We start from the raw sequence: 23747 nt of genomic DNA, 5'->3' as shown, positions 1-23747 counted from the left end.
GAACCATGTCAAATAAACTGATTGTTAACAAGCTGTACTTTATGTGTACCCTGCGTCCCTACTCTGCGTCTATGTGAGCGTACAAATTACATAGAACTTGTTTATTAGAAGGCAATTTACAACCATGCATTTCATGGTGTCAATATTAAAATAACATTAACCAAATGTTATTTTAATATTGAAAATTTTTATGAGACAGTTCATTCAACAGCTCATTTTAACAGCTCATTCCAAAGAAATCTTTAGTTTTGTTTGAATCCATCAATTTAAATATATTTCTAAAAATTTTCACAGAGCTATTGATTGAAAATGGTCCTAAAACCAGTATGCTCCGGTTATGAGTTGAATTCTGAAAGATTAAGTCGGTTTTGCTATGAAACTTCTGCTCTTATACTAGAAAAGTATTTTTGGTATGTGATTCCACAACTGTTCATAAGCTCTTAGAACATGGGATGAAAATATCTGAGATTAGAACTGCCTATCGGTTTTTAGTCTGAGGAGTCACAAAAGCCTCCGAATAAAGAAAATCCGCAAAGCTTGGACCATGCAGCCAAGATATTTCAAAAAAATGCTATGATGAACCAGTAGCAATACCCCTTGATTAGAATTGATCCTGTAATAACTAACATTAGTTTCAAAAAACACAAATCCGAAAATGAAAAACCACTTCCCCCTGAAGTTTCGTCTTTGTTAATCACGTGGTAACAAAAGAAAATTGTTTTTGCTAATAATAGTTTTTTCTTTTTTTGTTATTCTCAAGCTTGGCATCTAGTTAAAAAAAAAAATTTAACTATCTTTATTAAAATGATAATAACGCTATAATGCTAAATAAAGCTTTGTAATATTTATTTTCGGTAGCATTTTGTACCGAAAATCTGGTCGGAACCGAAGCCTTAAATGAATCCGGAACCGGAATTTCGGTTCCGTCTACAGTTTACGGTCGGAACAGGAACTGAACCGAGTTTCGGTTGATTACAAGTATTAATATATAATGTTTATATTTGACAGTCATAATTTTCACCGTTTTTCACCTTTCTGTACTCTGTGCACCCGAAGAACAAAATATTTAAAAGTAGGTTACTAGGTACTCACTTACCTATCAACAGTTATTTTCGACTAACTTTAATGCCTTTATATTTAGTGTATATTTATATTATAAAAAAAAAAAGTAATGGATGATTGGGAGTCAGAAATTGTGCCTCGGCAATTCGAAACTCCTGAAGAGAGATTACTATATTTGTTTTGTGATGCATCAAGTGCTGGTAACCTTGCAAAGGTTTGTATTTTAAAAATCTTTTAATGAAATTTAGTAACCATAAATATCTACAATGTGATGCTAAGTGCATGTAATAATTAATTTATTCTTACTGATATTTAAAAAATAGTTATTCTAATTAATAAACTTGTAGTAATATGTTAGTAATTTATTATAGTAATATATTATAAAATTTATTAATAACTTATTATTAATTTTTAAAGTCATAATTGTACAACTTGCCTTTTTCTGATTATTTAGTTTTTTTTCCTGTAAATCACAATTGCTAGTTTAACAAAAAATAAGTTATAAATATTGCAAATTTAAGTTTAAATACAAAATGTGAAAAACTTTATGTAAATGCTATATAGCTTACACAAATAGACAAAGAGACATGAAACAAAATCACTAACAAATACATCACTCTACAATAATTCTTGGATAAAATTTATAGCATCCCAAATGAATTATTATACTTCTTTGAAATATCCCAAGAGAATTATCATTCTTACAGATGCAAGAAATGCTGGACAATAATTCTGTGACTGGTGTTAATCAACAGAGTCCTAAAAAGAAAGAAACAGCTTTGCATTATGCTTGTCGTGGAAAGTCTTTAGACTCTATTAAGTTTCTTGTTGAGAAAGGCGCAGATGTAAATATTAAAGGTACCAGTTTCTTAGTAAATGTTTTTATTTCTATTTTTATTTCTAAAGTTTTTGCTGCTTTGAACTTCATTATTATGTTTAAAGTTATGTTTTTGTGTTAGAGTCATTTAATTTATTTAAAGTTAAAAGTCAGACATAAAAAGTTGTTATAGTTCTAGAAAACAAGAGGGAGGGGAATTTTTAGTAGCTATAGGTAAAAAATAAAAATGCTTCCATGCTCAGTTTTAGAAACAGTTTGCTACAAAAACTGCATTTAAAAAAATAACCTCTAATTGCCCATCTCTGGAGGTTGTTGATAGACAAGTCATGTAAAAATAGCCAACTCCTCATGTCAGACAAGTCAGTTGATAGTCGTATCTTAAAAAGTTAGAAGTAAGTTAACTGTTGTCTGTCAAAATTGGTTTCCACACTCTTTTTTTGATTCCATATTTTGTCTAATAAATTCTTTATTATGCATTAAAAAAAAAGATAATGATATTTTGTTATCTAGATTCTCGAGGCAAGCATTGTTTCCACATTAGTTGTTCAGCAGGACATCTTGAAGCTGTAAACTATCTTATTCAACATGGAGCTAAACTTGATGTTGTAGATAATTATAATAGAAGCTGTTTACACTGGGCTGCTGAAAAAAAGTTTAAGGAGATTGTAATTGCACTGTTAAATGCTGGTATATATCTTTGACAAAAATTTATAGTATATTCTATAGTAATAATTTTATAAAGTTTTATTTTTGCTGTTGACTTGCATATAATAAACAGGACGATGGCAAGTTATAATGTTTAAACTCATTTTTAGGTGCTCCGTTGAATTATGCTTTGTCAAATAAATGGCAGCCCATTCATTGTGCAGTCAAAGGTGGTGATGCTGAAATAGTTCAACTTTTGCTTAATCACAAATCTGTTCAAACATTTAAAGATGAAATAAGTATCTTTTTTTTTTTTTTTGCTTTGTTTTTTAAAGTATATTTTGAAATTGAGTTGCAGTTTTTATACATTTTTATGTTTTGTTTCTTTTGTGGTTTTAAATTTTAAATAAATGCATAAGATTTGTTATTACATTTAGGTAGTAGCATGTTAATATTGTCTCTGATAGAAATTTATATAAATCTTATCTCAGCTTCAATTAAGTCTGTTACCCCTTTGCATGTGGCTGCAAAAGAAGGCCATGTTGAATGCTTGATGCTGTTGTTAAAAAGCAAGTTTCCTGTAAATGCTGTTAATGAAGGTAACTAATCCATAAATACAAGATATTTTATGATTAGGCATACTTAATATAATTTTTCTTGTTGTTGTTGTTGTTCTATTTTTGCTCATGTAGGATTTTGGAATTGTTAATTTAAAAAAATTTCTGCTTAAGTAAATTTGTTCATGCAAATTAATTAGTGCAATTGTAATGCAAAGGCTTTTTACTAGGCAGAAAAACTCCTTTGCATGAAGCTGCTTTTAAAGGATTTAAAGAATGTTGTCGTCAGCTAATAATCTATGGTGCTAATCCACATGCTAAAGATGAACTTGAGTATACACCTTTTCTGGAAGCTTGTAAGCAAGGTATAAATAGGCAGGGCTGGAAATAATTTTTTAGCTTCTCTGACATGATATTTAAAATGAAATAGAGTTGGGTATAATTAAAATTCTCAAAAATTGTGTTAACAAAGGTGAAGGTGACCAATATAAAACTGATAAAACTACTGTTTTTTAAAACAAAAAGTAGATAAAACTCTCTTTTTTAAAAAAAATAAAATAAAACAGAAAAATATTCTCTAAACAAATCATCAAAAAATATTTATTTTACATGTTGAAAAATAAGCTTTAAGCTGGAAACAAATTTGACAATTAAAATTAAAATTTATATCAGCATGCTAACTGCTTAATTGTAAAGCTCTATCTTACATAATTAAAGAAATAATTTACATAAGTCTATTTCAGGGTTAAGGTTTCAAATCTATTTTCTAGTAGATAAAAATAGTTTGAAAAAACACTGGAAAATGTTTATTTAAAGTTTAGAAATTCTGCAAAATCTGCTCTGTAAATTGTATATTTGTTTCAAAATTTAGTTGTAATATATTGTCTCTTCATCCTGGGAAAATGTTTTGAGTGAAGTAATTAAACTTTTCTATTTTAAGGTATTTTACCCAAAGAAATTTACTTTAAATATTACTAAATTTGATTTCTAAGCCAATACAGTTTGTACCAAACACAAGTTAGGTTATCTATTTCTTTAGCAGTTAAAGTTCAATATGTTAATAAGTAAATGTGTATTTAAAATAACTATTGCACGCATATGGAGCTTTTTTTGAAAGAAAATGCAGAAGATTGAAAAGTATTTTTAAAATTCATTTCTCATAGTTTTGTTAAACAATTGTTAAAGCTTGAAATGTTTTAAAGATGTTTATAAGTATTCTTAGAGATTATCAATAAATATTCTCAAAGATGATCAATAAATTTTTGATAAATTGATATTTAAGTTGATAAACCCTGAAAATTCATTGAGTTATTTTTTTTGTTTTAAAAATTGTGATCAATTTTAGGAAGGAAAAAGCTTTTTTAAAAATAAGTTACTTTTCAAATTAAAGGTCATTTGCCATGTGCCATTGTGTTGCTGGATGCTGGTTCCTTTGTTAACTATTCAGATTGGACTGGTGCAACTGGGTTACATCATCTTTTACGCAGTAATAATGAACGTTTAAGCCATGAGGAGTTGGCTATATTTACAGATATTCTGTTACAATATGGTGCTCTGCCAAGTAAAATGGCTGCTGATGGCAAGACACCTCTCTTTATTGCAAATATGTTTCACCAACAAAAAGTGTTGGATGTAATATACATGTCCTATGGTAGGTACCTTTTAAGATGACCTTGTGAAACTCATACATGTCCTATGGTAGGTACCTTTTAAGATGACCTTGTGAAACTCATACATGTCCTATGGTAGGTACCTTTTAAGATGACCTTGTGAAACTCATTCATGTCCTATGGTAGGTACCTTTTAAGATGACCTTGTGAAACTCATACATGTCCTATGGTAGGTACCTTTTAAGATGACCTTGTGAAACTCATACATGTCCTATGGTAGGTACCTTTTAAGATGACCTTGTGAAACTCATACATGTCCTATGGTAGGTACCTTTTAAGATGACCTTGTGAAACTCATTTGTCAAAAAGAAAATCTTTTTTTGACTTTTGTAAAAAAATGTTGAGTTTTGAAAGCATTCATAAATATATAAAGTATGAAAGTTTAATCATATTTTATTTTCTAGAAAAACCTTTCACTTTGCAACAGCTAGCAAAGATCAGCGTAAGAAAGATTTTAAATTGCCACTATGAAACATTAAACAGCTATCGCTTACCACTTAACCTCAAAGTATATTTAATGCAGACTTCAACTTACTTTTATGTCTAGTAAACACAGAATGAAACATTAGTTTAGAAGGAGAAATCAAAAAAAGATTTTTTTTATCTCGCAAATTATCTTGCTTATCTCTAGAAAAATCTTAATTGCTTACCTGTTAAGATGTATTGATTTTGTTATATTTTACATACTTATTTATTATGTTCTTTTATATTTATTTTAGAACTAAAAAAACAAATTTTTATATTTTCTTTTTGAAAAAAAATCCCCTTCAAATTTCAGTTAATTTTTTTAATTTAAAAATGGTTTTTAAGGAATTCTTTTAAAGTCTCTTGTGAATTTTATGTGGAGTTTCTGTTTGCTTATATAGTTTTTTTTTATCATTTTGGTAGACTGAGATTTTGTACTTTGGTGAAGTGTTTTTTGGAAATTTTATATTCTGTAAGAATAATTTTAAATGTATTTTTTAAACCAATAAAAGTTAATAGAATTATTTTTTAAACCAATTAATCTTAAATTTAATTTTCATAAAGTTTGTTTGTTTTGTTTTTTTTTTTTTTGTTTTTTGTTTTTTTTTTGGGGACAAAAACTTTTCCTTAACATTTTAGAATTTTAACATTGGGCAAAAAAAAATATTTTAAAATGTTTTTTTTTTTTTATATAAACTTAACAGATTAAATATATGTTTTTTAGAAAATCCATTAAAAGTTGTGTTTACTTAATTGACAGAATATTTAAAGATGAATACATATTGAATCCTTTATAGTTCAGCTTCACCATGAGAGATGTCTCAACTCTTTAAACCCTTCACATCATTATGGAAAGATATTGAATCTCATGTGTGTTCTGAACAAAAGCTGTTATATATTAAAGAAGCTATTGGAGAAACGCTAATAGAAGAAATAGAAGATTTGCATTCAGAAGTCAGTTTGAGTTATTTACAAATTTTCTCAAGAATGATTTTCAAATTTTCTCATCTCTACTTTTCTTCTTTACACACCACCCACCTCCATAATTAACTAATTAAATTTTTAGTTTCTTTTTTTCTCATACTAAGATAATCCATAGCACCTGAAATGAATTCATCCAATTTCATTTGAAATGAAATCATCATCCTGGAGAGAGCTTCAAAGAAAATTTTTGCAAAATTTTTGTTGTATTTCACTTTGATGCTCACTAGCAATGTTCTAATTAAGTGATGAATTCCTGCTGATGTAAAACATGGGTCAACTGCAAAGTTTAAGCAAAGTTTCTAATATTTTTGCAAATACTTGACTTCATCTCCTGGATCATGCTTTGAGTTACTTTTTTTAAAGCGGCAATCTTTTTTCCTTAAAATCTTCTTCATTTGAAGCTAATTTCTTGCTTTTCAATAGAATTTCTTTTTACAATTGAGCAATAACTTTCAATAACTCGCTGTTTAGGAATTTTTGGAGGATTTGCTTTCTTAGGTACCGATTTGTAGCCATTTTTGTAGCCATGTTCATAGCATTCTAGAGACTTCTTGAAGTAGTGAAACCTTTTCTCAATTTAATATTTCTTTACTCATTTTAACCCAATAACAATGGTAAGCAATACTTAACACTAATACAATTAAATAATAACACAGTAGCTTCCTTCTGCAAAAAAGTTACAAAAATGTGTTAAGTATTTTTTGAGTAATTAACAATTAAAGGGTGTTGACTTTGATTGCATTTAACTGATACCTGAATGTTGCCTGAAAAGTGATTTTTGTGCTGTTCTGAAAACTCTTGAGCTGGTGAGCAAAAAAAACCTCAATTTACTCTGCAATAAAAGTGTACCTCAAGAAAATTGATTTTGATCTTGTAAAATGGATTTTTAAGAGGATTCATCTGTGAATTTGAAAAATCAAAAGAAATGGTGTCATTAAAAAAGGATTTCAATAAAGAAGAAAAAAACCATACAGTATTATTTGATCTCTGCACAAAATTTATGTGATCATATTTTATATCTAATAATATGTTTCGCTATTTGAAATTCACAATGGTTTGATAAAGTTGTTTGTTTGTTTTTTTTATTTATTGTAGATTTCTCTATTGAATGACATCTGGAAAGATCAGATCAAATCAAATGAAAAGAATGATGGTTTTTAAATGTTATATTTTTAGTGTTTTGATTTAATAAAGTATAACACTGACTAATGATAAATCTCTAACTACAAATAACAAAAAATTTGTTAAAATGCTATGTCAGATTAAAATTTAGTACTTAAGACTGTTATTGATTTCAATAATCTAATTTCAAGCAGGTTTAGCAGGATAAGCAGGTTAATTAAAGTTGTATTATAAGAGTTACATTACTAACCTCTTTCTTTAACTAAAGCTTTCATCTCAACATAAAATTTATAAGGAAATTGTGAAGACTTATAAGATTAAAGTGAGAAAATTAAATAATTTATTTGCTTATAACCCAAATGTATTTTTTCATTCATTTCTTTGAAAAAATTTTTCTTTCTTTTTTTTCTCTCAGATAAAAACAAGACTTTGGCTGAATCTCCCAGGGTTCGAGAAGACCTCTTGAAACAAATAGAACTCTTTGCTAAGTTGTTTGAGAATGTTGACAGGAAAGGAGAAAGGTATATAATGTTATCTTAACATTTTAAACGTCTTGAATGTTTTTGTTTTTTCTAGTAAATATTTCTAGTTTTTATTCTTAGGTATTTAAATACTATCCTCAGTGATGAAGAGAAAAAACTGATCAAAGAAATTAAGAAAAGTTTGTTTTAACTTTGTAGTTATATATATATATATATATATATATATATATATATATATATATATATATATATATATATATATATATATATATATATATGTATGTATGTATGTATATATATATAGTGGAATAATATTTTAGGAGTTTAATATTTTCAACTCTTGAGTGTTAATTTTAATTTAGATGAAGAAGTCAACTGTTTGTATGAATCCTCTAGTATATTGCATCAAACAGTGGATAGATTTTTACAAGTCAGCAATTTGAATGATAACAAAACAGAAGAATTAGTTTGTATTTTGAGGTAAAGATTTTTTATGCTGCTTTTAATCCTTTGTAAACTAAAAACCATTTTTGAAATTCATTTTCAAAATGATTTTAAATGGCTTTAGCAGTTTGAATTTTTAGCAGTGACGCAGGAGTCAATTTTTACAATATTTTTTTAAAAAGAAATTTAGGTCAATTAAATTTGCTTGTATCATTCAAATGATTTCTTAGAGATTATTTTGAAGAAGAGCGAAGATTTCTTCTGAAATATTCTGAAGATATTCAGGTTTGCTTCTATTTTCTTTTTTTTTTAAAGTTTATTTTTTGTCTGCTCTAGATTCAGTCGGAGATTTCTTTTGGTTTTAGAATGCCATAATCGAAGAAAAAAATGTTCAGCGCACAAAAAGAACCCAATGTGATCCTAATGTTGCGGGTAATATTCAAAAATTCTATCAACCTACAATAAAATATTTACGAAAAATTCATTAATATACGTTTGTATGCACGTACAGTTGAAACAGAAATTAATTCTAGAGAGTAGTTTCGGAGTATATCTTAATTTTCCGAAACATTTACATAATTTCTATCTATTAAAGACTATTATTTCACATTTAATTGTTTGTTTGTTTTTGTTTTTTGTTTTTTTTTAAGTTTTGCGTCGGTTAAGTAACAAACTGGAACGTGCTGCTTTAGATATAAACAAGAAAGCGTTAGTTTTTTGTTGTTGTTGTTTTTAATGTATTATTGATTTTCTTTTTTATTTTGTCTAATTATTACTTATGTTATGTGTTGATAAACAATTCTGAAGCAGAACTTTTATGTATTTGAAACGAACATTATTGTACTAGAAACACCGAACCGTATTGTATCAACTATCGAAACGAATCCGAACTGTGCAAGTCACCAAACCAAACTCCTCAAAAAAGGTGCAATTCCTATCTTTAGTTTCGACATTTTTAGACTATTTGTATCTAACAAGCTCTTCCCTTCCATTCCAACCCCCAACCTCCCTTTCTCTGATAATTTTTTAGGAATCAACTGTATTACTTAAGATTACATTCACGAAAGTAACAAATCACGGGGGGGAAAAAATGATTTGTCAATTTTTTTTAGCACTGATGTACAGAGATCGTTTGTTCCTTCGCCACCTGCTGTTACCTCTACTTTGTCCTACAAACACAGACGTCAGCATTTGATTTCCTCGAAAAAACTTTCGGTAAATGTTCCTGTCAGTTTAGCTTCATTTTCAGATCTCTCTAAAGGAAATTCTTTGGAGAGAATGGCGGCGAAAGATTCTTTAGCTTAAAAAAGAAAATTAAATCTTTGCATACATTGGTGATTAAAACACTTTGCCTTAATTTGCGATTGAATATCGTTCTTCTCGTTGACAAAAAAAATGAAATTTACTTTAGAGTTTACAAGTTAAATACTAATTAATACAGTGATAATAGTTTTACGTATGTATAAATATATATTTATATGTAAATATATACATTATGTATTTGAATCTTTCATATTGCACACGTGTGAACAATGTCTTAAGATAAGAGTTAAAAATGATTTAAAGACTAAGTGCCTGTATGACGTCTTCCGGTTCCACCTGGCGGTTAAAAAAGGAGCTGCAGTCGTTTTTAAGAAATTCTTATTGGAGATATTGTTATTGTTTACGGATCCGCATCCCCTGCCCAAAAAAAAAAAGTCAATTTTTCATAATCACAAATTAACCCTATCACTTTGTAGGAATTGCGCGCTCGACCATAACATACCAACAAGGGCAGCGGGTGTGATGCAGCAATATTTCACACACTCACGCATGCTAAGAAAAAGGTGATAAAAAACACAAGTTTAATAATTCGAAGTGTCTTCTCAGAGCGCAATATTGTACACGCATGCGCAATTATTTTATTATAACAGTGCGATTTATATTTCACAATAAAGCTGGTTGGATAGGCGGTTAGAGTAAGGGATGGGGATAGGGTTAATATCAACAAGATTTTTTTTTTTTTTTTTTTTTTTAAATTTAGCACATGCGTACAAAGTATTGCGCTCCAAGTAGCATATGGCTGCATAGAGCGCATTGCGCTTCAAGCACTGATCTCTATAATAACTGGATAGCGCAACTCCGAGCAGAACTTCTTGTTTTTTGACGCAAAAATCGCCATATTGGAAAGCCCCAAAAATTTTAATCCCGTAAGCTTTAAGTTCTGTTTTTTGGCTTATCGCTTTATCACTTTATCGCACATATCAGATTTCAGCGTTCTGGGGCTTTCCAATATGGCGATTTTGGCGTCAGTTTTGATATTAGAGATGCGCTATCCAGTTATTATAGAGATCAGTGGCTTCAAATAGCAACGGCCTTAATAATTAGCCATTCCCTCTCTAGAAAAAAACCGCAATGCATTTTGATTTTTTATTCAACACAAAATTAAACAACAAAGCGTATTAAATTTAAAAAACATTCCAAAATAATTACGAATGATAAAGTTTCTTTTGATGAACTCATTCAGCTCATTTCATCCAAGAAAATGTTTCCGTTGAATCAAAAAAATAACTTAATAAATTTTAAAATACTGCGGAGATGGCATAATATGCTGTGTTCCTTAAATAATTCAATTAAAAACACTTTTTCTTTTTATGTCAAAGTGATAGTAGTTTGAAAAAAAGTTTTTTTTAGTTAATAAAGAAATCAAAATACACCGATAACACATAATTTAAAACAATTTTTTACAAGCTTAGAATCATACAACATGTTCAAAGTTCTACTAGAGTATATAGAACCTGCTGCAAGCAAACTATTATATTCAGGGTCAAATACAAACATTAAAAAAGCAACAGGTTGCAACTGAAATAAAAAGGAAAAAGGAGCATGTAATGAACGGCAAAGTCTAAGTTATTTTTAGTTTTAACAAGATTTCTACTTATCTTCTTAGTTGAAGACTTTAAATTTAAATCAAATTAAAACTTGAGGATATGTTAAAGCTGTACGCTTTGATATATCCTCAAGCCTAAATTTGTTTGTTTACATTTGTTTAATTGAAATAATACTTCAACAACATGATTGCAACACTCTTACACTAGCTTTACAGTTGTATTTAGCTTATAATACCTCCCCTTCTTTCTGACAAAGGTATACATAATTAATGTTGTGGTTTTTTTAATGAAAACTAAAACATTAGCTCTAACAAAAGATGAAACTCTCTCTGAAAAACCAGAAGCTTTATATTTTGAAGCACCCCAACACTAAGATTTGTTAAAAAACCGTCTGTAATTAAATAATAGGGAATATTTTCTTGACTTGTACGAGCAAGAAAACTTGACTCATGGTAGCAAGGAAAGACATTTTGACCACGATGTTATTTCCTATTGTACTTCTTCAGCATCTCATTTAATTGACAAGTTATTTCTCAAAATACTGGTCGAGAAACCGTGGAAATGTTTTCAACAAAGAAACGATGGAAATACTTTCACCAAAAATCAATACCATTTCAATTATAATCCAAATTACTTTGAGTGTTTTTTTTAGGGATCGCCAGTGTACGGTATACTAAAAATTTATTGTACAGTTTACCGTATAGTATACCTTAAAGTATACTGTAAAGTATAACATAAACTAAACTTTTTGCTTAATGATTTTTTTGATTACTATTATTACTATTTATTTCAGATTAGAGATACCTGTAGAATAAACAATCTTAAATCTTAAAACGGTGAAGAGCAGCACGAACAGCGTGGTATAAAAATATAACAACTTAACAAATTAAAATTTTATTAAGTAAACCTTAAGAAACAAAAATTGAACTAAAAAAAAAAAATACTTTAATCATGATTAGTCAACGAATAGACATAGTCCAGTAATTTAATTCATTAAGAAAATATAATTATTAAATTATCAAACCAGTCCAAAAATATCTCACAAATAAAAGTAAACAGGTTTACTAATCTGTATACTAACTTTTAGTATACCAAGTATACCGTAAAGTATACCGTTAAGTCAGTATACTGTAAACGACGATCCCTAGTTTTTTCAAACTAGGGATCGTCGTTTACAGTATACTGACTAAGGATCAAACTAATTAATTGCAATAATATTGCAATTCCAAACTGCATAGCGGCTAAGGGTCTGTGTATCGTTTCAGTTCCGTATTGTTATCATTCCGATTCGATAGCGGGAAAAAAAGTGTCATCGGAATGATTACGACAAAAAATCGGTAAAATAATTTTATTCGGTATTGTAGTTAGTTTAAATCTCGGTATAAACCGGAACTCTAGCAATCCGAGGACTTTTTTTTCTGCTGTCATATCGGAATAATAACGATTCAGAAATGAAAAGATATGCAGGCTCTTAATTGCGGTGTTTTTCTCCCTCTCTCTCTCCCACCCCCCCCCCCCTTCCCCCTCCTCTCTTTCCCTCTCTTTTCCTCCTAAAACTTTTCAACAACGTATATTATGAACTCTAGCTATTAAAGTTTTTTTTAAAAACCTAGACTACAATTTCGTGTTTTGGTAAAAGAAAAAAAAAAGTACAGCTTTTTTTTCAAATTAATCTTTTAACGGCACCGAATATTGTAAACATAACACACTGCAAAATGGCGTATAATACCACTGATCCAAGTTCCCAACAAAGGTAATGAGTATGTTATACATACATACATAGGGTATACTAAAATAATTTAGGGAAAAGAGCAATTCAAAATAAAAAACTGAATTTGTATACTACAAAAGGTATCGTTGATCACAGGGTTTTGAATTTTGAAATATGTTTGTAAAAACTTGGTCATGTTTTTGAATCTTATATATATATATACATATATACATATATATATATATATATATATATATATATATATATATATATATATATATATATATATATATATACATATATGTATATATATATATGTATATATATATATATATATATATATATATATATATATATATATATATATATATATATATATATATATATATATATATATATATATATATATATATATATATAGTTTATACATACATAAACTATTATCACTGTATTACGTAACACTTTGTAGGTTACATCTGACTCTTATTAAAATGTGGTTGTTATAAGTCTTGCATTCACTCTTTTTTATTTTTTAGATGGGTGGTTATATATCCTTCATATATAAACAGTCGTCGAACAAAAGAGGAAGGAAGGAAAATTGCTAAATCAAAAGTATTTTATTGTTGTTCCACTTTTCAAAATTAATATATTCTGTTGTTTGTTTTTTCTGCTATAAATGTATAATACTTTCAAGATCTCTAATCTTTACGTAGTATTTTACTTTGTATTTTTTTTTTTTACATATAATTACAAAACTCTTCAAAATGGATTCTCGTTCTTAAAACTAATCATGTAATCTTATAGTGAAATTATCTTCTATCAGAATATTTTTTCATCTCTTGTAAAAGCAAATCCAAATGATGATTTCTGATTTTGATGTTTGGTATACATTAATAAAACTATACCTCTATACATATTTATTTAAAAAATTATATAATTTCTAATATATAACAAATTATTTAAACAAATTTATGTAAAGGTTACATGACTTATTTTATAATTTGTTAATGTTTTTTATTATAAGTTATAATTAGTTATAGTTTATGATAATTTTTTAATTTTTTAGGCTGTTGATAACCCAAAAGCTACTGAAATAAGAGATGTCTTACAATATCATGACTTCAATACTCTTCTAGAGGAGGTAAAACTTAAACCTTAATGGCAGAATTTCTCTTTGGAAGAAATAAATGTGAGTATAAGATTGCAATTTAGACCCAAATTTAAATTAGTTCTTCGTGTTAAAGGAATGTGGAAAAGCCACTTGGCTTTTAAAATCTGTTGAGAAAAAAATTTGGAGTTTGTGGATAGTAAATTAATCTCTTAGAACAACATTGTTGCTGAACCATCTTTGATGTTTGGAAAATTGAAAACTCTTTTAACATATTCACATTCTTTTATTCCCGATTTTTTTCTGCCAAGTTTCTTATTGAATTCTCAACTTTTTTTATGGCATTTTAGATTTATTTTTAGTGCCTTGAAAGTCACTGGTTGCACATGTCTTTATTGGTTATAAAACAATATTTTATCTTTTTTTTTTTTAGAATAAACAATATCCTCGTGACAGTTTTAAGGATGCTCTTTGTAAAGGACGAGTAAAGGTTCAAATTAAACAAGCAGATGGCACACCTGTTAATTTACAATATCCAACTCGTAAGAGTTTTTATATATTTTTTTTCCTTTTTTCAGTGAAAAGACTTTTCAATTTTTTGAAAAACCTTTGGTTGCTTTATACTAAACAAAAATTCATTGTATTTTTGGAAAGGTAAAGCACTGATGCTGTTACTCTCTGAAATGATACCAAAATTAAAAGGTCGTCAGCTAAAAGGTGCAACTGTGGAAACCCCAGGACCATCAACTAACAACAAAAAGAAAACCAAGAAAAAGTAGTTTTGAAAATAAAAATAGATTAATCTATTAATCTCTCTTACTGATTTGGATGGTTCGCTCAACTCTAAAATCTGGCTTATATTTTTCAATTTTATTTATGTAGTTTGATCTGGGGCTAAGCTGGCTAAATATTTGCTAAGGTAAAAAATAAATACCTTCCATGGTATTTATATAAAAAAGCTACATTGGTCCTTCACGTGACTAAGTTTTTAGATTAATCTAGTTGGTTTGGTAACCATAATAAGACAAAATTCCTATCTATCGTCTTATTAAGCGTAATTTGTAATTTTGAAAAATGCTTTATAGTTACAAGTATCATAAGTATGAATAGATTTTAATATCGTAAATGTACAGAATGACAAGTTCTTGACGCTGACTGATAAAAATAAAATGGAAACATTTTTTTAAAACTTTGCAAGAAATACCATCCTTATCACTTTTTTTTTTTTACGTTTTACTTATTACTATTTATCAATACTTATTAATTCTTGAAATGCTAAAGAGGAAGAACATCCGAAGTTTACCGATCCCAAAAGGATCATAGACCGGTTGCCAACAAAAACCCATGCATATTTCATTTAAGATATTCAAACAACTAGATTTTCAACAATCAAATGTTAAAAACTTGTAATTCCCGTAACATTTGTGTATGGCGCGTAAATATACTACAATAATTTATTCCTCAGTAATCCGTTAATTTCAAAAATCAATCAAAAAAGAAGATAAAATCAACTGTTCCTAATTTTGAATTTAGGATTCCTAATTTTTTCAATGATATATATATATATATATATATATATATATATATATATATATATATATATATATATATATATATATATATATATATATATATAACATATATATGTGATATAGAATATATATGTAGTTCTAACATTATATTTTATTTGATCAACAGGCCAACAATATGGTTTATTTAAACACAAAATTATGGTAAAATTCGGGTATTTGCTCTGCTTAAAACAGACGAAACTTTTCTTTGTATTTTCTACGTTTTACGCGCGTTTATAACCTATTTTTTGTTTGTGTAAAGTAATATTTCATTTACTTTACACTGATGTAGAGGTTTCCATATATATGTGCAGAAATCGGGTTTTCTATGTTAGTGAACCTTTGACAAATTCAAATATGGAATTGGTATTGTTGAAAGAAAAAAAAAAAATGAAAAATTGTGTTTAAAAAAATAAACAACTGATATTTTCTGTGATTTAAAAAGCTGAAAAAAAAAGCTGTTGTTACACGAGAAGAAAAAGCTGTTGGTTACACGAGAAGAAAAAATGAGCTGAACAAGAAAGATAAAAGCAGCTGCTGCTTATCAGGTTCTCAGTCTAAGTGACGACGTTGCTGAACAAAATATTAAAACAAAGAACTAATAAACATCAGTGTTTTAAGATATTTACAAAAAAAACATTCAAAATATTGAAGCTCGTTAAGAGTTTGCTGTCTTAGGACCAATAAAAAAACTCTACAACTTAAAAACGAAGTGGAAATTTAACTTGTTAACAATCAAATATAGAGGACTTTAAATAATACCCCACTAAGGACCCTAAAAAATTAATACCCTACTAAGTACACTAAAAAATTAATACTTTACTAAGTACACTAAAACATTAATACCCTACTAAGTATACTAAAAAATTAATACTTTACTAAGTACACTAAAAAATTAAAGGACCTTAAAGAGGACCCTAGAAAACTTTTGCATTGCAAGTGAATAAAGAAACAACCTTCTCATTCTAATGTTCTTGTAGTCTGACTTTCCACTGACTGATTTTTTACTGCCCAACCTAAAGTTTCAAGCTTGTCAAAGTTACGTCATTCGTTAGACAGTTCGTGCAACGACGCGCCAGAAGACGATAATAGACTGTGAGTTGATGAAACTGGGATTTAAGTTTTCCAACAAAACATGATAAAGAGGTAAAATTGCGAGTTATGAAGAGATTCAATGTTCTCTTCGATTTGTATTTACTCTTATTATTGATAAATTTTCAAAAGTGTTGCAGCACGAAATCATCCAGGTGAAGTTGCAGGACTGTAAAAATATTTGTACTATTCATATACTCGTCACTGATTCCGTAAAAATTTTAAGAAAAACAAAAAATTGTTTTTATAAAAAGTTTTTCTAACGTGAAAATTTGTTTTCATATTTAGTTAAACAAAAAATTGTAATTTTCCGACGTTGTAATTTTCCGACGTTGTAATTTTTATAAGTAAGTTATAAATTGTAATAATTATAACTCTTCAAATCTCCCGAGCATAATGCAAGGCTTCCTTCTTTTACTTGAAGATTAAAATGGCTTCCTCTTCTAGCTAACCTATCAGTGATTATAACCCGATAATCAAGATTCCTGGCATTTGAATATATAGTGAATTAACTATAGATGAAACTTGCGCCGACTTGTATCCATTTCTTTTCTCTAAAACAAAAAAAATTACCAAAGATAAATGATAAATGGTCAGAACAAGGTTTAATCTAGAAATAACACAAAAATGGTTGTAAACTTTACATAAGTATCAGTTTTCACTTGTTTATTCAAATGGACATATCACAATCCGAAATGGAGGTAAGTAAGACAAAATTGTTATGACAAGTGTCTATAATTCATATATATATATATATATATATATAGATATATGTATTAAATTATTCCAGGAATGTTCCTCAAATGATATAAAATTACCTTTCTTAAAATACTAAATCCAGCTTTGGTGTATTTAATTTTAGGTTATAACCTTTTTTTACCATATAAAAAGATAAATTATTGAATACAAATAAAATCTTGGGAATAGAAAAATCTACCTTATGGATCCATTCATATTCACCGTACTTTGAATCAAATGAACCTTTTTGCAAGGACCGGAGTTTCAATGTAAATCGTGGTCCGAGCTCTTGAAGACCAGTTTTTTTTCCATTTTTGAACACATATCTATAACATTTGAACTTTAGATAAATTGAATTTTTTGCAAAAATCATTTATTAAAACTCAACAAGTAGAAATTTGTTTATAGAATAAAACTGATGTATATAAAAAAATCTTAACTTTACATATAACTATTTTAAGATCTGTAATATATTTATTACAGATCTTAAGAAAATGGCATGAAGGTTCAGTTTAGCATTATTTAATAAAATATTTATTTGCTATGAATTGTTTGCAATATAATTATTTATTACCCTGATGAAAGGAAGCTTTGCATAACAAAGTTACTTCTAACACCTGCTTGCAACATGTAATATAACTCTTCAAAGTTATTCAATTTTTTAAAAACTAACTTAAACTAGGATAAAATGAAATCCAAACATTTAGCTTGTGTAAAGCTATTTAAAGGGTTGAGATAAAAAAAAAGACTACTGCAGATGTTTTTAAGTTAAAAAAATCATCATACAACAATTTATAAGGTAACTGAAACTTTAAACAGTTTCAAACCAGTTTACAAACACCACTGCCAGTTCACAAGGATTGAGAAGCACAAGTCAAAAGAAACAATCAACAGAGGACTGGGTATTAAAAAGCTGAATAAAACAATTAAACAATCATGATATAAGCATTAGTGTTGAATTTGCGTTAACTTGTGTTAATTTTTCATTTTGTAATTAACTGTTTTAAGCAAAAGTTTGCTTAAAACAGTTTATTACAAAATGAAAGATGACACAACCAATAACTGGATTTGATTGAAGATAAAGCAAAGAGAGAAGTTGAGAAGAAAAAAGAGAAATAGAAATGCAAAACAACAAAAGTCTTAATCTTTTAGTCTACAAACCAAAATGTTAATTATGCAAAGGTCATTGATTGAGATTTTAGATAATATTTAGTTAGCTTTTGAGCGAGTTAACGTTTCAGTGTCCCAACTGTTTTTCTTGTTAAGAACTATTATACTAATTATATATTAACTATTTTTTGTTAAAAAATTTAAAATATCATAAAATCAAACTCACAAAAAAACTTTAAATGAAAACTCATCTCACTTTATGTCTAAAAGTAATATAATGGAACTCTTCTGAATAAGTATATTAAATGTTTACCTATGATGTCGAAAGAATATAAAATCTCGTTGATTATGAAAGGTTACTGCACGTCTTCCTTGAAACTGTGGGTCATATGGAAACAATGCAGCTAAGAGCCTAGCAACTGAATAGCCCAGACGTGTGTTGAAATTGTTAAGAATCAGTTCTGGTCGATGTTGTGATGATTTGCCATGATTCTAAAAAATTTACTGATCCTATTAGTTATTAGACTAAAACAATGACACAGCTCTAAACAGAAAAATACTAAGTAAAAAATACTAAGTAAAAAAAACTTTAGTTTTTTCATTGATTGTTTAATATTCAAAATTTTTCTTTGATAAAAAATTTTTACTACAAAATTCCAGAAACAAATATAATAAAACTTGCAGAATATTACCTTAATATCTTGAATCTTTCGCACAGATGACAATTTGAAATGAGCTGTTGGACCATCAGGTAAATGAGATATGATTAAACCATCTTTTTTAATGTCAAGAAAATGTCATTAATACTTTTTTTAACTTTACAGAATTTAATTTTTTTTTAAACTTACCAACATCATTTTATAAAAAAAATAATGTCATAAAACACGCTGTAAAACATGTTATAAAAGTTTTAGAATAATTACTGAGGAATAATTGACCTATTATTTAGCTTAAAAAATTTTTTAAAGTTGTTTTATAAAAGATACTGGCTTTTTTTTGATCCTCATTGATTACCACAAGGTCTGTGAATCCTCTTTCAATTGCTTGCGGAATTATCTTCTTCAGATCTATGCCTTTACGATTACGATACTCTGAATTTGGAACTATTTTAACCATATCCTCAATGAAGTTGAGAGTTTCCTAATTTATAAAACTAATTAAAAAAGAATTGTAGTTTAAAAAATTCAACTGAAACATTTTATGAAAAAACTTACTAAAATGGCACCCAAACATTATTGTACTCATTTACAAAGTTATAAATATGAATAAATCACCACAATCAACCTTTTAAGCCACATAAAACCTTATTACAGGGTATTTACATCTAAAAAGAAATAATAGAAAATGAAACTAAGTATTGCATACATGACATTTAGGCCGATTACATGTTGTGAATAATACTTTTGGAACTCTTTCACCGGCAAAATAAGAAGCCAATTCATCTGTCTTTGCATCTTGCAATATTTCTTCATCTTCCATATCAACAATTGTTTCATCCTTGACTCGCATGTTTTCTAAAGTTTTTTGCATTTTCTTTGGCGGTGCCTAAAAAACTTTTTTTATTCAAATAAACCCACAACTTTGAGTAACATTTTTAAAAGACTTTTTCATTCAAATAAACCCACAATTTTGAGTCACATGTTTTATACATATTTTTGTAACAAGTGAATATATTACAAATATCAGTGCTAGAAAAAAACTGGTTCTAGATGACATATACAAAAATGCAAATAAACAGCCACCCAAGATGTGACATCAGTTTGATCTGTATTTATGTATATTTCTATGTTTTGATATACTTCTATATCAAAACATAGAAGTATACATAGATACAGATCAAACAGTAAATTATTCCAAATTTGATTTGAAAAAGTCATAGTAACTAATGAAATAATGTTAAATGAGCTGAATAAATCATAAGAATTAAATTTAATGTCATTTTGAACTTTCTATTATGAACCAACAAATGTTTTTTAGATTTTAAACCAAAACTTATAGAGCATAAGAAATATAGGTTTATAAGCAGTTTTTAAAAATATTATTTAAAAAGAGGGTGTTTCAGCCAGGGTTTTAAGTTGACCATAAATCTATTTTCCTGTAATAGAGTGTAGCAGAAACAACACTTTTGGTACTAGGTAACCTTAGGAAATTTCATTATATAGTTTAAATCTTTAAATAATTCAAAATTTAAACAAATTCAAGCTATAAAAAAATATTTAAAACAGCAACTTAGCAAAATACCAAGATATTTATTTGCTAGAAGCTTATCTATTTATAAAACTACTTCTAGGAGAATCTAGAGGTTTCAAATAATCTTTAAACATGATGCATTTAGAGCTTTTAGCATGATTGTAACTATTATTTCACCTAGAAGTTAAATTAAACAGTTGACAAATTAAGACAATTTTTCCGAATCAATCTACCTCATCACCAAGTGCATCTCTTTCTTTTTTTCTTTTTTCTCTAAGCTTTCTTTTTTCTTTGTCTTTTTTTACCTTCTCTTTTCTGTAAAGTTCGTTTCTAAGTATTTTGTTCTTGATAAGAGAATAATCTTTTTGATTTTTTTCATCGTTTTTAATTTTGAGTTTCACGTGTTTTTTGGAATCCATATTTAACTATTTGTTAGATGTAAATAAATGTCTGGATAATGAAATATGTGATCAGTTCCGTCTGAAACATGAGTTCGGGCCTGAATTCTACACTCAATATTTTTCATAAGCGTGGGGAATTGATAGTTCGGATTAAAAAATCTCAAATATAGTGCGAATTGACACTTTAAAATAAAAAATCATACATCATTAGGAAGAGGGAATCAACATTTTTCATTAGAAAATTCCCATCATTAAAAGAAAGAGGAACTAACATTTCAGTTCTGCAAGTTAAAGGATGACTGTTTGTTTTAGACAGCGAAATAGAGCTAATATAGTGAAAAAGCGATTCGTCTTAAGAATCCCAACTTTAGTCCCCCGAATAATTTAAACAAGGCCGCTCTGAGGCGCCTTACGAGCCTTGGTGATCTGGAATAGTTTGCTCCACTTCGCTCCAACACGCTACACCAAAGTAAGTGTTAATCATTGACGTTTGGTTTTTCTTTGTTTAAAGATTAAAAAACAAGAATAACCAACTTCTACATCAAACTTTTAAGATCGAACTTTTCAAAATTTAGTAAAATAGAACTCTTTCTGCGTTTAAAAAACAAAATGTATTTGGTGTGACAAGCTTAAATTCATTCATAAATTTGTTATTTAAAACTAAGTTTAACGGTTTTAATCAAATAGCAATTCTTTGCAATGTCTTGAAGGTAGAGGTGTGCGAAACGTCTCGAGTTCGAGTTCGAGTTTATTCAATAATCGAACTCGAATCGAAAGTGTTTAGTTAATCGAATATAATTCGAATTTCGAACCTTGGTTCGATATTTAAAAACTCGTTGTAAAGTGCTAGCAAAATATTATTAAAACGCTTGAAAATGGAGTAAAATTAACGATACTATTTTTGATTTTTGTAAAATTGGAAGATGCGGTCAAAAAATATCTTCCTACGAACTCTACAACTGGCTTATTTACTCACTTAAGAAATTATCATAAGAAGGAATCAGCAGAGTGTGATAAAAAGGCACATGAAGGAAAAAAAATGAAAAAGGAAGAAAAAAAAGGAAGGAAATGAAGCTGGAAAACAACTGTCAGTTAGTATAACAGGCAAAGAAAACAGCATGGAAGTCTGATCATGAAAAATCTAAAGAAAAAATTCGAGCTATTGGGCGCATGTTGGCTCCCGATTACCTGCCGTACGATTTCGTAGAAGAACATAGTTTTCAGGCACTTATGAAATAGGTTGTTCCTCAGTATGATAATAATCTCGAATTCGAACTCGAACTCGATCGAAATTTTTGCAATCTCGATCGAACTCGATTGAAATTAAAAAGCCTAATCTCGCACAGCTCTACTTGAAGGGTTGAAACGTATAGCATAAGGTATGCGAGGTTTTGCAATGTTTTTTTTTCTGAAACCTAAATTTGTTTAAATATATAAACTGTTTAAATTAGCTTTTTTTCAAATAATTGATTTAGTAGGTCTTTAAAAACAAAAGTTGAGGCATTATATTCCCACCCTTCAGCATCGCTTGTTGTATAATACTGTGAGGGCGGTGGTTTTTTTCTTTTTATTTATTATTATTATTTTCTTTTTCGCTTGCAGTAAAGAGGAAGGGGAAGGGGAAGTTTGGGTTTGGTGTTGTTTGGATTAGGTATATGGAGGTTGGGAACGAGGTTAGTGGTCTGGGGAGTATTTGGTTAGGAAAGGGCTAGGTTTGGGAATAGTTTGGTTAGGAATGGGCAAGGTCTAATCAAAAAGGCTTAACTTGTATTCGCCGTCCTCAGTATGTTCTATAGTATAAAACTCAAACAAATGTTCTATTAATGTGTAATGGTAAGCACTCTTATATTTGTGTGACGTAAATGTAATGGCGCGGATATGCTAAGGTGTGCGGCAAAGCATCAAACTTTTCAATAACAATATTTAACTCATATAGTAATAACAACAATAATATTAATAATCGGAATGCAAACAAAAGTACTTACTACTGGTTCTTCTTCTCTTACTTATTTTTCTTAATAAATATTCTCAAAAATTCTCATCAATATATATTCTCTTAAAATTAACTCATGCAAATATCAATAAATCAATACAGATAATAACGCTTATCTAAAGTTACTCAAATATCTTTTCTTACCAATTCTTCTCGTAAGTTTCTCTTTAAAATCTTGATGAATACTTCTCATAAAATTCTCTTTAAATCTTTAAAAATCCTTTTCTCATAAATTCCTTTTTTTTAAATCTCTTAAAACTCTTTTTATAACAAAATCCTTTTTCTTCTTTAAAATCCTCTTTTAAATCTCTTAAAAATTCTTTCTCTTAAAATTCTCTTTTAAATCTTTTCTTCAAAAACTCTCTCCAAAAACTGTCTTCCCAAAAACTGTCTTCCCAAAACTGTCTTCCCAAAACTGTCCTCTTTTCTTTTTTTTGAACTTTTTATAGTTTTCGATTGTTTACCGTTTTCCTACTTATTCATCATTTATTTATATGACAGGTTGAATAAGTTTCCGTGCATACATCTTTTCTTGGTTGTTGTTATTTTTACTTTTCTTTTCGCTTTATCGTTTATTCATATGACAAATTCAATAAGTCTCTGTGTGTACGTCTTTTCTTGGTTGTTGTTGTTTTTACTTTTCTTTTCGGTATATCGTCTATTCATTTGACAAATTCAATAATTCTCTGCGTGT

At 28.3% G+C, this 23747-nt stretch overlaps 4 protein-coding genes across 8 annotated transcripts; 3 read left to right on the top strand and 1 right to left on the bottom strand.

Annotated features, from left to right (window-relative positions):
• Positions 1–1102: 1102 nt before the first annotated feature.
• LOC145192285 (uncharacterized) lies at positions 1103–5770 on the top strand. 3 transcript variants are annotated; one of them, XM_090100794.1, is made up of 8 exons: positions 1103–1276; positions 1770–1920; positions 2411–2587; positions 2716–2844; positions 3037–3144; positions 3333–3467; positions 4550–4753; positions 5177–5770. In XM_090100794.1, the coding sequence occupies exons 1-8, from the start codon at positions 1172–1174 to the stop codon at positions 5317–5319; spliced, it is 1152 nt and encodes a 383-aa protein (XP_089956920.1). In that variant the 5' UTR covers positions 1103–1171; the 3' UTR covers positions 5320–5770. The 3 variants fall into 3 exon arrangements, 2 of the variants coding, with proteins under 2 accessions (XP_089956920.1, XP_089956912.1); XM_090100786.1 differs by having other exon boundaries at positions 4493–4753; XR_016456509.1 differs by lacking the exon at positions 5177–5770 and having other exon boundaries at positions 3337–3467.
• Positions 5771–5925: 155 nt separating this feature from the next.
• Positions 5926–9583, top strand: LOC145192326 (uncharacterized). Of its 2 annotated transcripts, none has more exons than XM_090100802.1 (10): positions 5926–6191; positions 7317–7374; positions 7759–7864; positions 7946–8004; positions 8188–8305; positions 8500–8554; positions 8635–8701; positions 8920–8977; positions 9117–9194; positions 9382–9583. In XM_090100802.1, exons 1-10 carry the CDS (start codon positions 6054–6056, stop codon positions 9572–9574), a joined length of 930 nt encoding a protein of 309 aa, XP_089956928.1. In that variant the 5' UTR covers positions 5926–6053; the 3' UTR covers positions 9575–9583. The 2 variants fall into 2 exon arrangements, with proteins under 2 accessions (XP_089956928.1, XP_089956935.1); XM_090100809.1 differs by having other exon boundaries at positions 5957–6191; positions 7317–7384.
• A 3156-nt stretch (positions 9584–12739) lies between these two features.
• Positions 12740–14768, top strand: LOC145192352 (signal recognition particle 19 kDa protein-like). The gene is made up of 5 exons (XM_090099988.1): positions 12740–12892; positions 13387–13462; positions 13917–13991; positions 14392–14500; positions 14613–14768. The coding sequence occupies exons 1-5, from the start codon at positions 12855–12857 to the stop codon at positions 14735–14737; spliced, it is 423 nt and encodes a 140-aa protein (XP_089956114.1). The 5' UTR covers positions 12740–12854; the 3' UTR covers positions 14738–14768.
• A 1462-nt stretch (positions 14769–16230) lies between these two features.
• On the bottom strand, positions 16231–23468 carry LOC149894853 (ribosome production factor 1-like). 2 transcript variants are annotated; one of them, XR_016453655.1, is made up of 8 exons: positions 20893–23468; positions 19835–20014; positions 19456–19609; positions 19162–19244; positions 18783–18961; positions 17559–17685; positions 16416–17175; positions 16231–16304 (listed from the first exon to the last, which is right to left on the bottom strand). XR_016453655.1 is itself a non-coding variant. In XM_090091456.1 (7 exons), the coding sequence occupies exons 1-7, from the start codon at positions 21076–21078 to the stop codon at positions 17134–17136; spliced, it is 951 nt and encodes a 316-aa protein (XP_089947582.1). In that variant the 5' UTR covers positions 21079–23468; the 3' UTR covers positions 16231–17133. The 2 variants fall into 2 exon arrangements, 1 of the variants encoding a protein (XP_089947582.1); XM_090091456.1 differs by having other exon boundaries at positions 16231–17175.
• Positions 23469–23747: the final 279 nt, after the last annotated feature.

Source organism: Hydra viridissima, unplaced genomic scaffold (genome assembly GCF_058129835.1).
Source record: "Hydra viridissima isolate aposymbiotic clone 2 unplaced genomic scaffold, HvirCarnegie_v1 scaffold_1, whole genome shotgun sequence".
NCBI classification, from domain to species: domain Eukaryota; kingdom Metazoa; phylum Cnidaria; class Hydrozoa; order Anthoathecata; family Hydridae; genus Hydra; species Hydra viridissima.
This window is presented reverse-complemented; position numbering and strand designations above follow the sequence as displayed.

Excerpts from the sequence above, each read along its gene's own strand:
- LOC145192285 (XM_090100786.1), top strand. The coding sequence starts at position 1,172 with ATGGATGATTGGGAGTCAGAAATTGTGCCTCGGCAATTCGAAACTCCT. Across the intron at positions 1,921-2,410 it reads CGCAGATGTAAATATTAAAG|ATTCTCGAGGCAAGCATTGT; the intron begins GTACCAGTTTCT and ends TTTGTTATCTAG. Across the intron at positions 2,588-2,715 it reads AATTGCACTGTTAAATGCTG|GTGCTCCGTTGAATTATGCT; the intron begins GTATATATCTTT and ends ACTCATTTTTAG.
- LOC145192326 (XM_090100802.1), top strand. The coding sequence starts at position 6,054 with ATGTCTCAACTCTTTAAACCCTTCACATCATTATGGAAAGATATTGAA. Across the intron at positions 7,865-7,945 it reads GTTGACAGGAAAGGAGAAAG|GTATTTAAATACTATCCTCA; the intron begins GTATATAATGTT and ends TTTTATTCTTAG. Across the intron at positions 8,555-8,634 it reads AATATTCTGAAGATATTCAG|AATGCCATAATCGAAGAAAA; the intron begins GTTTGCTTCTAT and ends TTTTGGTTTTAG.
- LOC145192352 (XM_090099988.1), top strand. The coding sequence starts at position 12,855 with ATGGCGTATAATACCACTGATCCAAGTTCCCAACAAAG. Across the intron at positions 13,463-13,916 it reads GGAAAATTGCTAAATCAAAA|GCTGTTGATAACCCAAAAGC; the intron begins GTATTTTATTGT and ends TTAATTTTTTAG. Across the intron at positions 13,992-14,391 it reads TCAATACTCTTCTAGAGGAG|AATAAACAATATCCTCGTGA; the intron begins GTAAAACTTAAA and ends TTTTTTTTTTAG.
- LOC149894853 (XM_090091456.1), bottom strand. The coding sequence starts at position 21,078 with ATGGATTCCAAAAAACACGTGAAACTCAAAATTAAAAACGATGAAAAA. Across the intron at positions 18,962-19,161 it reads GAAAGATTCAAGATATTAAG|AATCATGGCAAATCATCACA; the intron begins GTAATATTCTGC and ends TAAATTTTTTAG. Across the intron at positions 17,176-17,558 it reads AATATGAATGGATCCATAAG|AGAAAAGAAATGGATACAAG; the intron begins GTAGATTTTTCT and ends TTTTTGTTTTAG.